Here is a 14,292-nt window from a genome sequence, read left to right on the forward strand (position 1 = left end):
AATCCGCGTGGCCCGAGGCGGCGAGATAAAATGGCGGCAGTGGTGGCTTTGATTGTTGACATTTCAGACCTGCAGCCAGTGCAATATACACTGACTATATGGAGTACGTGGTGGTGCCGCAAAGCCGTGCAAATTATCGGGCATGTCCGAAAGATCGGGCGTCTGGAAAATCGGTCGTTAACTACTCTGGCAATACCTCGTGCCGACGACACCGCGTCAATGACGATTCGTTGCGATTCCTGTGCAACTGGAGCCAGCATTAACACGACTTTCGTTCCCTTTCAATGAAGTTACAGCTAATTTTCCCTGAAAGAAGCACAAATTCCCTGAGTTTTCCCTGAGTATTTTCAGACTATTCAAATTACCTGAGAATTCCCAGTACGAACTGATATGTAGAACAACATGTCCTAGTGAGCCATGTAACATTCACAATGTATTGCTAATGAGCGCTTTACTGAACACAGGAACCTTTTGAAGGCATAGTGAACAAACAAGTACTTCGCTGTTGAGCCGTTACATTAAGGAATTTCACATGGCCATGCCCACTCAAATATGCGCTCTAAATTGATAACCAAAAATGTATCTGCAACCTTCAGCAGAACTGGCCTCAGATATCTTAATGTAACTAAAGGACATGTTAAGTAACAATACATTTATTTTTCACAGTGTGCGCCTACATAACTGATAACCAACTTGACTGTGGTATAGTGGTGGTTAGTGTCATGTGTCACGTCGTATAAGCGTTCACCAAGTGTTTCCCTGCATTTTTAAAATAGAATGAAATGGCTTGTCACATGTTGGAACATGCTATGAATTACCTTGGCAGCTCAACATATCCAAGCATACAGTAACACTTGTGTAACAGAATGCCATGCAGCATACTGCACACGTATGCATTTTCTCAGTTCATATTTTACTTTTATTAATATATAGACAACTACACGGCCTAATGGCGTCAATAGGCAATTGCTATTTGAGTTCACAAGTTACAAAGAAGCTTTCAAAGAAGAACCTGCACTGAAATGGCCACAAGTTGGTGCAGGTGCCTCTTCACTTGATGTAACGTGCCAAAGACTCAAGGCGTATGTGTCACCAAAATGGTTGAGTGGATGCGGAGGTAATAATTAGGAGTGGAACTTCCAGAAACAAAAGAAGAAGAAAAAGAAAGGCTCATGTTTATTTATTACATGTAAGTACATTGTTGCCCAATATATGTCATTTTTCAGATTGAATGGAATACGAATCGAATAGTGCCTAAAGTGAAAGAAATGTACAATGTGTTTCAGAAAGTTTTCGGAAAATGAACAACGTTTATCAAAATATGTGTTAAACAATGTGCACAACCAGATGTTCGTAATATTGGCAAATTTCTGTAGTTCCATCTCACGTTATGAAGCATTGTTTACTAAAAGCACAAATGGAGCACAAAGAACTAATGAGAAAATTGCTTGCATACAAAGGGTTCTTTACAGAGCACAAATGATCCCTGTATAGCCAGGAAAGGCTAGCTCCCTGAGAAACGTGTACAGCTTCTACTACGCACATTCTCATATTTGATGTATATACTATGCCCAAGGGGGTGACATTTATCATATGTTTGCTTCCATTTGAGATTTACTTGTGCACAGGTAATGTTTTAAGTGTTCGAAGGCAATTAGAAAATATTTCTATTTATGAAGTGTCTATTTTAAAGCATCAAACATTCACACACCCTTAATCAAAACAGTGAATTCTTGGATTTAATATATTAAAAAACATGTGTGCATAACTTTGTTGGTGAGGAAATTCCTTATGAGAGACTGGGACAACTGCAATTCAGAAAGAATCTTTTCAAATGCTGAAAAACAGGATTGGCCCAATATTTAGCCTTTTGCGCACAAATGTATTATAGAGCGAAGGTGTATGCTCGATTCAAAATGAAAATTTTATAAAAATATTTCTACAGGTACGCACCACATTAGTGATTATAGAAATGCTGATACATTAGTTGAAATAAGATGTAGGAATGAATTAGGCATCGTGGACTTGACATTTGACTCAAGACTCAAAAGTACTCCCATATATTAGCTATAGCAAGTTCTTTCTGTGTTAATAATGAACCTCCAACTGCCATCACTTAACTTCTCTTGCAGTCCCAGATACAATAAAATGCTAACATGCGTGTATTGCATGCTGCCATTCAAGTACTAAAATACCAACAACAGACAATGAATACTCACTAAACAATGGCATTTATTTGTTGCTCTGATGAAACAGACAGTGGAAAGCTAACTTACTGAACAATAAATTGCTCTGAAAATGTACCCATCTGTAAAAAAAACAAAAGGTGCGAACACACTTGTCCTACCTGATGCCGTAGAACACTATGCAACAAGCTACACGTCTAAGACTTATATTTCAGACTCTCGTTGAATATGGTTGATGAGCTACCCTATAGTATCATGGTGCTGTGATCTGTCCACTCAAGTGATGAGACTGCGTAAAGGACTTGGAGCAGAAGGTGCAACTATATGGCCGGTCACCTACATGAATGTGCCGGTGTGTCTTCAGGGCAATCTTCAACGGGAATCTCTAAAGGCATAAAGGGCATTCAAATGGCTTCTCTCCTCATGTTTTCTAAGGTTGCCCTTTTGTGAGAAGCTCTGAGAGCATGAAGGGCACTGATATGGCTTCTCACCTGTGTGTGTACGCAGGTGGACTTTCAGGTGACCCTTGTATAAGAAGCTCTGAGAGCATGTAGGGCACTGATATGGCTTCTCACCTGTATGGGTGTGCAGGTGGACATTCAGGTTACACTTGTGTGAGAAGCTCTGAGAGCATGAAGGGCATTGATATGGTTTTTCGCCTGTATGGGTGCGCAGGTGGCCTTTTAAGTGGGCCTGTTGTGAGAAGCTCTGAGAGCATGAAGGGCATTGAAATGGCTTCTCGCCTGTGTGGGTGCGCAGGTGGTTTTTGAGGTGGCCCTTTCGTGAGAAGCTCTGAGGGCATGAAGGGCACTCAAATGGCTTCTCGCCTGTGTGGGTACGCAGGTGAACTTTTAAGTCATATCTGTTTGAGAAGCCCCGAGAGCATGAAGGGCACTGATATGGTTTTTCACCTGTGTGGGTGAGCAGGTGGGCTTTCAGGTAACCCTTGTGTGAGAAGCTCCAACAGCATGAAGGGCATTGATATGGTTTCTCGCCTGTGTGCGTGAGCATGTGGGATTTCAGGGTGGCCTGTTGTGCAAACCTCCGAGAGCATGAAGGGCACTCAAATGGCTTCTCGCCTGTGTGGGTGCGCAGGTGAACATTTAAGTTGGATCTGCTTGAGAAGCTTCTATGGCATGAAGGGCACTGAAATGGCTTCTCGCCAGTATGGATGCTGGCATGTGCTTCCAGATGAAACAGTTCCTCAGCCGCATAGTCGCATAGGTGACACCGGTGGAGGCACCCTTGCTTTGAGTTGTCATATTTGGCAGTTGACGGAGAAATAGAAGGCCTCGATGCTGCACAAATAAAACAAAATAAGAGTTGTTATTATGAAATGCCAAAAAAGTACACAGATCCTAAATTTACTGACAAGCTTTCTTTCTTTCTTTACTTGGGAGATCTTCAGGGCGATTTCAAGTATGATGAAACAAAGAATTCCTAATAGTCCTTTTCATTTAATCAATATTCCTGCTTCTGAATGTTTATTATCCTGTTTGTGAAGTCTACTTATAGAAAGCATTTTACAGGAAAGTGAAAAATCATAAAGTGGCAGAATGTGGAGTGTTTAACAAATCTCTTAAATTCATATGAGCCTCAGAGAACACTTCAAAAGATGCTTTGACCAAGGTTGCTCTCTTGTCTTCAATGAGCGCTTGAGGCTCAGAGGCCATATTTGGCACTTGAAAATGTGTTAAGATTCGCTGACACAACAAATTTGTCTCATACATCATCATACTTCATCAGTGGGTTTCTTCTTGATCACACGCTGAAAGTTGACTATGTTTGCATAACCTGAGATTGCAAGGAGCCGACCAGGAAAAACCATAGTTTTCCCCATCTAGCCCGCCAACACGTACAACCCGCATCCTGTTTCAGAACACCCCAGAAAGAAATAATAATGTACGCGTATAACCCACAAAAATAACTGCATACAACCCTCAGATGTTTACAAGAACAGCATCCATTTGGGGATAAATCACTTCTCTATGTCGTATCTTCAGCCAGTGAGTCTGCTTTACCGTTTTCAGAGATGGGAGCTGGACCGTTGAGTTCGGCTTATCGTGATCCAAGTTATACTTTGCCAGTGGCTTGTGCTATATTCGCAAACTGCTAAACGCAAAATGGCGACCCTTGAAGAGGAGGAGAATGACCGACAATGCAGGAGGGGAGAAAGGAGCTTCAACACAGAGGGGTGCAAAAACAGTGGGGTTCCCCAGGAGATAACGAAAGTGTGAGTAGTCGAGGACCTACCTTTGACGTGTGGCTTTCTGGCAGCACAAGCTGTGCTGCGATGGAGCCACACTTCAAATCTAGATTCTGGTAATCCGCACCCCAATCCTGACCTTAATGTAAAATTTTTACTATGTTTGGCGAGGGTTATAGGTGCAAAAATATGACAAATTTTTTTAGTGCACTTTTCTTCTTGAGCTCTGCCATCACAAAATAGTGGCAAATGATTTCTGGAAGTGACAAGGAATAGCACAAGCAAACAGCTCCCTTTGCAAAGCGCAATGCATTTTAACACACCAGCGGGTGAAGGTGTTGTAGTGTCTGCGAAGGGAGGCACCGAACATAGTCAGTGAATCCAAAACATTGACACACACACTAGTTCCACACCGCGCCCAACCTACTCCTCGATTGAAGCGAGGGCATTTAAACATATTGTTACGGGAAGGAAGAAGCATGCATCTATTTACAGATGGCTTTTAATGGCTGAGCCAACAAGCTCAGCAGTAGGGCAGCGATAATACTACACTCTTCTTCGTCTCCAAGGTCACCATCATCGTCCTCTCCTTCCCACATTACCGACTGTGACATCAGCCCCGTCGGAAAAGCACCTTATTGGTGCGGCTCATCGGTCCGAGAAAGGTAAGGTTTGAGACGGCTGACGTGGATGATGTCAGAGAGAGATGAAGGTACCGTGGCATCCAGCGGAGACACTTCATATGTGACTGGGGTCACCTGGCAAAGGATGCGGTAAGGGCCATAGTATCGTGAGAGGAATTACTCCGAAAGGCCAACACGCCGAGTTGGATACCAAACTAGCACAAGAGCACCTGGTTCGTAATGCACGTCGTGAGGGCGCTGGTCGTAACGGCACTTCTGGCGTGTCTGTGAAGAAGAAAGACGAATGCGGGCAATCTGGCGTGTTTGGGTCGCTGCGGCTATGACATCCCGAGTGTACTCGGTCAGCGAGTCGAGGGTGGTCGAAAGGAGAGTCTCGAAAGGTAAAGTCGGCTCACGGCCGAAGAGGAGATAGAAGGGTGAATAGCCAGCTGTGTTGTGGCGCAAGAAATTGTAGGCGAACGTGACGAATGGTAGAGCAATGTCCCAGTCGTGATGATCGGAGGAAACATACATTGCTAGCATGTCAGTTAATGTGCGGTTCAGGCGTTCGGTAACACCGTTTGAGGATGGTAAGCGGTAGTAAGTTTGTGTTTAGTAGCACGATTGAAGTAGGTCGTCTATGACTTTGGAAAAAAAGTATCTGCCGCGATCGGTGAGAAGTTGACGAGGTGCACCGTGGTGCAAGATAACGTCGTCAAGCAATAAATCAGTGACGTCTGTAACGCAGCTGGTCGGTAGGGCTCTAGTAATGGCATGGCGAGTCGTATAGTCCGTAGCGATGGCAATCCACCTACTTCCGTCATTTGATATAGGGAATGGTCCGAGAAGATCAACGCCAACGCGAAAAAAAGGGTCGGCCGGTATAGTCAAAGGCTGCAGCACTCCGGCAACAGGCACAGCTGGTCTTTTCCGGTGTTGACACGACTCACACGCGGCAACATAGCGCCGGACGGAGCGGGTGAGACGGGGCCAGAAAAAACCGTCGCCGAATTCGGCCATAGGTTCGCGTGACGCCAAGGTGTCCAGCGGTGGGAACGTCGTGCAGTTGCTGCAGTACAATCTGTCGCAGATGAGACGGAATGACGGTTAGGAGCTCGGGCCCGTCGGGGCGCATGTTGCGGCAATACAGGATGCCATCTTGTAGTACGAACATGTGAAGGGATGGGTCAGACGGATCAGAGAGCAGGCGTTCGATAATGGGGCGTAACGACTCATCGCATCGTTGTTCAGTGCCAATGTCTTGCAAGGCAGAGAGCGAAAGAACGCAGATCGGTGCAACATCCACTAAACCGTCCGGTACATCGATGGGATGACAAGACAGGCAGTCGGTGTCCAGATGTTGACGACCTGACTTGTAGACCACATTGTATGTGTATTCCTGCAGCCGTAGGGCCCAGCGACCGAGGCGTCCGGTGGGATCTTTGAGGGATGAAAGCCAACAAAGGGCGTGGTGGTTGGTTGTGACTGTAAATGATCGACCATATATGTAGGGTCGGAACTTGCCCACCGCGCAAATGAGGGCCAGACACTCGCGCTCAGTAATCGAGTAATTGCGCTCTGCGGGAGAGAGGAGGCGGCTGGCGTAGGCGATGACGCGATCGTGCCCACATTGGCGTTGAGCTAAAACTGCGCCGATGCCATAGCCACTGGCATCAGTGCGGATTTCTGTCGGAGCGGAGGCGTCAAAATGGGAGAGAACAGGAGGTGTGGTGAGCAACGTGATGAGCTGCAAGAAAGGAGACGCTTGTTCAGAGCCCCAACAGAAAGGAACGTCTTTCTTCAGGAGGTCAGTCAGGGGACGGGCAACATGGGTGAAATTTTCCACAAACCTGCGGAAGTACGAGCAAAGGCCAATAAAGCTGCGAACATCTTTGGCATAAGTTGGTACGGGGAAATTCTGCACAGCTTGAACTTTAGCGTGGTCGGGGAGAATGCCTGACGAATCGATGAGGTGTCCGAGCATGGTTATCTGGTGGTGACCGAAGTGGCACTTGGATGAGTTGAACTGCAAGCCAGCAGTGCGAAAAACAGAAAGAACAGATGAATGTTGAAGAGAATACGATGACGTCATCCAAGTAGCACAAACAGATGGACAATTTCAAACCACGCAAAAGCATGAGGTCACCGGGCCATTGCACAAGCCAAAAGGCATTACCCAGAACTGATATAGGCCATCTGGTGTGACGAATGCGGTCTTTTCACGGTCCATTTCATCCACGGCGATTTGCCAATATGAGCGAAGGTCTATAGATGAAAAATAAGTGGCACCGTGGAGACAATCCAGAGCATCGTCAATGCGTGGAAGTGGACATACATCTTTCTCGGTGATCGTGTTTAGATGACGATAGTCAACGCAGAATCGCCAGCTGTTATCCTTCTTTATGACGAGAACAACAGGGGATGCCCACGGGCTGGAAGAGTGTTCAATAATCCCTCTGGCAAGCATCTTGTCAGCCTCGCTCTGTCGTTTAGAAGGTGACATCAGGTATGCGCGTCGGCGAACAGGTGCTGCATCGCCGGTATTTATACGATGCTTCACGACCGTAGTTTGACACAAAGGGCGATCGTTCTGGTCGAAAATGTCGGAGTGGGACTCGAGGAGGCCACGGAGCTCTGCGCCTTGTGGGGTTGAGAGGTCCGGTGCAATCATCATTATAAAGTCGTCAGTTGGGTAGCTGATGCAGAAGGCGCAGAATGAGCATTGGTCGAAGACGGCGCAACAGATAGAGTGGAAATGTGGCACTCGTGCGTCTCTGACAATGTGGCAAGAGACATGCCTAGAGGAAGTACTTGTGGGCACTGTCCGAAATTTAGGATGGGAAGACATGTCTGATTGTCCGCAACAGAAACGATGTGTGCGGGAAGGAGACATTGTGACAAAGCAGGACTGAAGTCGCGGGAGTAAGGACATAGTCTCTGTCAGGTACAGGTGGGCAGGCTAAGACAGGGATGCAGGTTGCTGCAAGAGATGGCAGGCATATAAAATCTGCGGAACAAAGCTGAGTTGGAGCTTGAGCAGGAAGTTTAACGGGAACAGGTAGGGGTAGGTCAAATTGTACAACACCGGCGGAACAGTCAATCAGAGCAGAATGGGCGGTTAAAAAGTAGAGTCCGAGGATCACATTGTGAGGGCAACATTCGAGCATACTAAACAAAACGGACATGTGGCGACCGGCGACACTGACACGAGCAGTACACATTCCAAGCACAGCCATAGTTCCACCGTCGGTGACCTGGAGAAGTTGAGTCGGAGCAGGAGTAAGTACTTTCTTCAAGTGCGTTCGAAGCTCTGCACTCATGATGGAAATTTGGGCTCCAGTGTCGATGGGTGCTGTAACGGGTAAACCATCCACATCCACGTCCAGAAGGTTCCGATTAGCAGGCAGCGTCAGCAGAAGAATTTCAGGCTGGGGTTCTAGAGCAGCGTCACCTCCAGGAGCTGCCCCAGTTAGTTTCCCGTCGGAGAGCGGTGACGGTAAGCTGGGGATGGAGAGCGACGCAGCTGGGGCGAACGGGAGCGGCGACTATGTGTTGATGGCGAGCGGCTGGTCGCGGTGGCTCGAGCGCTGTCAGGAGCGTCTTCAACCTCGGTGGAGAGTGATGGCGGGTGAGGATTCAGCGGGGAGCGGCGGTAGGCGGGAAAGCTTGGTCGAGAGTGGGCTGGCCAGGAACCCGACAGTGGCGAGAGATGTGGCCCACACGTCCACAGTAAAAGCAGATGGGTGTATATTCATGTGTGCGCCATTTGGCCGGGCTGCGATAGCTTGGATAAGGACCGTATTGACTCCGGTGAACAGGGGCAGAGGCAGCAGACGAAGCAAAGTCAGGACGGCTGGCGGAGCAGATGGACGGAAGACCCACACTGGCAAGTTTTAGGCGAATTACCGACTGAATGAGAGACACAAGTGGCCGGGAATCGTCAAAGCACTGCGTCACTGGCGTGGCAGGAGACTGCTTCGATTTCTCGCCAAACGATACGTACGAGACGTTGTCCCAGGAGGTGGGCTCACGTGGTGGACAAATGTCTTCGCACGTCGATGAAGCTGCGGTATTAGGTAGACGCGTAAAAACGTGTCGTCCGTTTACCCGACAACGTGTTAAAACGCGTTAAACGCGTCGTCCGCGATGCCTTTTAAAATGTGGCTGACCTTGTCTGCCTCTGCCATATTGCTATCCACTTTGCGGCAAAGGGTGAGGACGTCCTGGATATACGCAACGTAAGATTCAGCGAACGTCGTCTGTACACGGGTCCCAAGGTTCTTCGCAGCACGTTGGCAGCCGACAGGCTTGCCGAACAAATCTCTAAGCTTCTGCTTGCACTGGTCCCTACTCGTAATCTCTTCTTCGTGTGTTCCGAACCAGACCTGTGCTGTTGTCTTGAGATAGAATATTATATTGGCCAGCATAAGCGTGTTATCCCACCTGTTGTGTGCGCTGACCCGTTCGTAATTCTGCAACCAGTCATCGACGTCAACGTTGTCGATCCCGGAAAACATTCCAGGGTCGCGAGGGTGGGCCAGGATGACCGTCCGTGGTGACGACGGGGCCGTGGTTGAACTCTCTCATTCGGATGACATGGCGGCCAGGTTACGTCCGCTGTGGAGCTCCGTCTTGCGCATGTGATCACCCCGCACGTCCACCAATGATGTTACGGGAAGGAAGAAGTGTGCGTCTATTTACAGATGGCTTTTAATGGCTGAGTCAACAAGCGTAGGGCAGCGATAATACTACTCTTCTTCGTCGTCTCCAAGGTCACCATCATCGTCCTCTTCTTTCCACATTACCGACTGTGACAATATATAGTGGGGCATCCCCTGGGGCCACCCAACAGAACAAAGTACTATAATATACAATAGGTATAACAAAACATAACCTAAACAGCTGGATAAAAACAAGGGAGGCAAGTGTACGACGCAGTGATGGAAGTGGCACCTTGTCGTTTGGAGCAGCTTTAGGAGCAGAAAAATCTGCTGTTTGGAATAAGAAAAGAACGCTTTTGAGCCGTAACTTACTGCTCCAGTGCAAAGAGGAAGCACTATGTAAGTTAGTACTTTCTGAAACAATGCATTCAATAGGTATTATGCTAAGATGCCAGTATTTTTTCTCCAACTTGTTGTTCCAGTTATATGTTACTAGACAAGAGGATTAAGATAACCACCAACTTATTAGTAATTTACAGTTATTTCTGCATTTAAATAAAGAGTTAACCCCTCCACGCTCACATTGTCCTTCTCTTCGTTATTAATTTCATCTGCTAAATGTTCTATCTATTATAGCATTTCATCCGCTAAACAATTAAACTGAATGCGCATAGCCACCCTATTCATTACTAATATGGCGCGAGCACTGTGTCCTCACAGTTTAAAAATACTCTGTAAGGATAAGCTCATGCACTTCAAGCTCACGCTAGTCAAAGTGTATGGTCTTCCAGGATGTTCCAAGCAAAGCACTGGCACACTACTTATTTGACACTCACACGATGTTAATACATAACTGGATGGCTGTACTATATTGACACTACATATCCCTACAATTGAAATTACTTGCTGAGCAAATTGGTAGTTGATCAGAAGCATGACTAAGCAGTTGCAATACAGATGGAACAATGATATCATTTTAATTGTCATCGCAGGAATAGATTGAATAGCATCTGTGCTGTGTGACTTGTGTGACTTGTGTGCCTGTGACTATTTCCTTGTCCCATTTTCAATTTTTTTTCCATGTCTGAGCTGCCGAGTCGTAATATAATGTGCCTTATGTACTTGTCGATATACCACTAAGTAACCGCGAGAAAGGTACATTGAGAAGCTGTGCCTTTGCAATAATGTGGAACCATAATTACATCACATAATTACAATTGCTATAACAATTATATGTCACTAGAGGAGAAATTCCATGGTCGTTGCCACCATCATTTTGTGCGTAATGTCCAACTGCAATAAGAAAGCGGCCACACACCCTAAGTGCTGTAGCTGTGATGGAAACCGTACGAGGGTAAATAGCAAATGTTGGTTGCTTGATGTGCTGCGCCTTGTCGCGCAAGCAAAATATTCCCAATTTGGAGCAGGTGCGCTTTGGCTCAGGCCTGGAGCTATGGCTGTGATAAATAACAATTTGGCACAGCAACTAGCAGGATTTCCTTAACAGCGTAATTGATGGAGCACTTCCATTACTGACAATGTTAATTTCCGATTGCATTCAGGTCCGTTTTCGTGCTTGCTTTCGGAAGCCATAGTTGACTAATGAGTGCTCTAAATTTTGTTGCATCTTTACATGAAGGAACACCATATGAACATGGCAGCCGTAATGGTTAGAAAAAACTTTGGCTTGGCTTGTATATGGCGAAAGCAGTTGAACAGGAAACGACAACAGTGTGTAACCGTTATTGTGGAAGTAATGCAGCAGTTCAGAAATTATCCCCCACATGAACACCTAAATAAAGAAATATGAATTTGATATGCCTAGGGCCGCATTCATCATATACTTCTCCTAAAAGCCCCCGTTCGATTGCTATCACACTGACCTCTTATTGTTTCCAACAAAGGAATTGAGAAACACAATAACAACTTCAGGTAGAAACAAGCGACATTGACACTAGTGCTGTTTGTCCACATCTAATCCCACCTCTCTTTTTCTCACCCTTCTTTATATTCCCCTTCTCCCTTCCCCCAGCGCAGGGTAGCCAAGCGGACTCTTGACTGATTAAGATCCCTGCCTTCCTTTTTTTCTCTCTCTCAGAAAAATTCTGATGAAAAATGCTCCACAATTTCCGTGTCGCCATGACAGTATTCAACACTCTCAGTAGCAAGCTTTTCATTGCGACAAAGAAAAAAGTTAGTACCATAAATATTAATTGCCAGTCCCTTTAATAAGATGCCTGCTTTCTCCTCTGGCCAATCCCCTCGCTCCCCTTGTTACAACAGCAGAATTTTCATGCATTCCAATGTTCACAGGTTGGCAGTTATTTCCCTGACACACCAGAATGCCCCACAAGTTACTGCAAACACACTTAGAATTTTAGTTCCAGTTCTGTTAACTCTATCATATATAACAAAATGACTAGTTCTTTGACTTTGGTGTAATACAGTAGAACCTCAGTGACACGTTTCTCAAGAGACAAAAAAAAAATAAATAAAGCAACAGCGGGGAAAATGTAACAGTCAGGAAGGCTGCAAATTGCCACAGCAACATCAGAAACAGTTCTGAATTGCTGCCAGTACAGTTATTAGAAATCTCGGTGCTTGTACCTTGACTGGGGATGAAGTGTGCACGTGTTTATAACTAAGGGGCACATAAAATGTTCCATGAAAGTGGCCACTTTCAACTTTATTATGCTTCACTGCAATGCTATACAATGCACACTGCTCCGCAGAATATTAAGCCACCCCTACCCACATGACGTAAATCACCCAATTGAGGTCAGTGGGGCAAGCTATCCGACTGGCTGCCCAGGGCGCGTGATCGATAATTTTTTCAACTTTCTGGTAAACAAATGATATTCGTAAAAGTTGCAGTTAGTTACATTTGTTTTTGTAAAAAGAAAGTAACATAAAGAGACTGCACAACAACAATTTTTCAGTACACTTAGGCACTTCAGCCACACAGCAAGTGTCGTCTGCTTGTGTTACAACGTGCTCCATCTTTGACGAGACCGTCAGTGTCCGTCTGTCTTTTCGAGAGCACGATGAATCACCATTGTTGCGTTGTGGGTTGCAGACGTAGTGACTAGAAATATGTCAAGTCGTGACATCGTGTCCCTCTGCAAGGCGGCAGACAAGCGGAGTGCCTGCAGCGCATGGGACTATCGGTATCCGATATGCGCCACGATTTGAATAGTAAAAAGAGCACACTGTACAACTTGAATTTTTTTTTCCTGTTACAAGCTATACAGCTCCGAGAAGACAGACGCGTATCGAGTAGAGAAAGTAAATTTCCGTATTTAAGCTTACCGGTGATCGTTGTCGTCGGGGCCGTCAAGGGAATACGGTAAGTCTGGTGGTGGCGAATCGCTGCTACCGTCGTCAGCATGGAGCAGAGTGCGAAAAGGTGTGTCGCTATATGGGTCAAAACCCATCTCCTCGCTCATCCTGCGCAACCGCTCCTCAAGCTCTGAGTCCATGACGCAAATGACTATCAACAGAATGATTGCAACGCACACTGCTTGGATAGCTCTCGCTGGTGATCGACAGCCAAGCGGCTAACAGAGAGGTTTCGCGCGGGCGGAGGCAGGCTCCAAAACAAGCGGAAGTGGACGATGTGACATCGCACCGTGACGCAGAACCAGTGAAGGCGGAGCTTAGCCCCGATCACTTGGCAAACGAGTTGAGGAGGAATAGCATGGCTAGGGAGAAGGGTAACTTGTAATCGCTTGTAGCTTTCTTAATACGTAACGCTTCAGTTAAATTGTGATGCGAATGTTCTACTTAAGCTGTACCCTATGCACCTACAAAATGTGTCCGAACTGTTTCAAATGCCCTTTAAGACTGCTTAAATGGGTGAAAGCTAAAGCATTACACTCCCTTTGGTGAAATGTTTTCATCCGCACGTTCCTTGCATGCACAAGCTTTCGCCTGGGTTCTAACGCGCAAAGCGTCTCAATGCACTCGCCTGCCTGCGAGGAGTTCATAACTCGAAGAAGCACTCAGTGGCTCAGCTGAGAGCAAGACGTTTGTCTTGTTTTGTGCACCACTTGATTTTGCAAGGTACGTGCGAGAACACCTGATTATTGGTATAAGTGCCACAGTTACGAGTAATAAAGCAGACACAAGCGAATGAAAGAGTACAATTGTACACTGGAACCAGGCAAAAGAATGGCAGATAGTTTCGTTTACTGCACGAAATGACTGCACGATGTGGTAAAAAACAAAAGTATGTCCCTCTACTTTTCGCACAGAGTAAAACAAGGATTTGCAGACATTCAGTTTGTAGGTTTTATCATTTCTCTATCATGAATCGTCACGTGTAATAAATTTTATTTAAAGGGCAGGCGACAGTGGTCATCCCCAGGTGGGTGGCACCCTCAGTGCAGCATGCCATGATTTCTCGCTGCCGTCGCACTCTGTGCACCAGTTGAAACTGGTCTTCAGGGCATAAGCTGGTCAACAGGTACTCCCACTGCTCTGGGGCAGAGAGATAGGGGAAGGGAGGCAATGTCACGTGGGTGCACTGCGATACCAAATAGTAGAGCGAGCACGATGCTGAGCATTTTTTACAGGCATAGTCATAGCATGTCAGCTATGTCACATGAAACGGTGTC

The 14,292-nt window shown here is 46.3% G+C and overlaps 1 protein-coding gene across 5 annotated transcripts in view; it reads right to left on the reverse strand.

The window, feature by feature from the left end:
* LOC142590505 (uncharacterized) overlaps positions 1-14,292 on the reverse strand; it is a 141,422-nt gene that overhangs the window by 57,625 nt on the left and 69,505 nt on the right. For 2 of the 5 annotated variants that reach the window (XM_075702672.1, XM_075702673.1), the window contains exon 5: positions 2,213-3,484. The exons of the other annotated variants lie outside the window; for them this stretch is intronic. In XM_075702672.1, coding sequence (XP_075558787.1) covers positions 2,559-3,484 — 926 coding nt within the window. In that variant the 3' untranslated portion in view covers positions 2,213-2,558. Of the gene's footprint in view, positions 1-2,212; positions 3,485-14,292 lie in introns of those variants that run through there. 5 annotated transcript variants of the gene reach the window in all.

This window comes from Dermacentor variabilis, chromosome 8 (genome assembly GCF_050947875.1).
Source record: "Dermacentor variabilis isolate Ectoservices chromosome 8, ASM5094787v1, whole genome shotgun sequence".
In the NCBI taxonomy this organism is placed as follows: Eukaryota; Metazoa; Arthropoda; class Arachnida; order Ixodida; family Ixodidae; genus Dermacentor; species Dermacentor variabilis.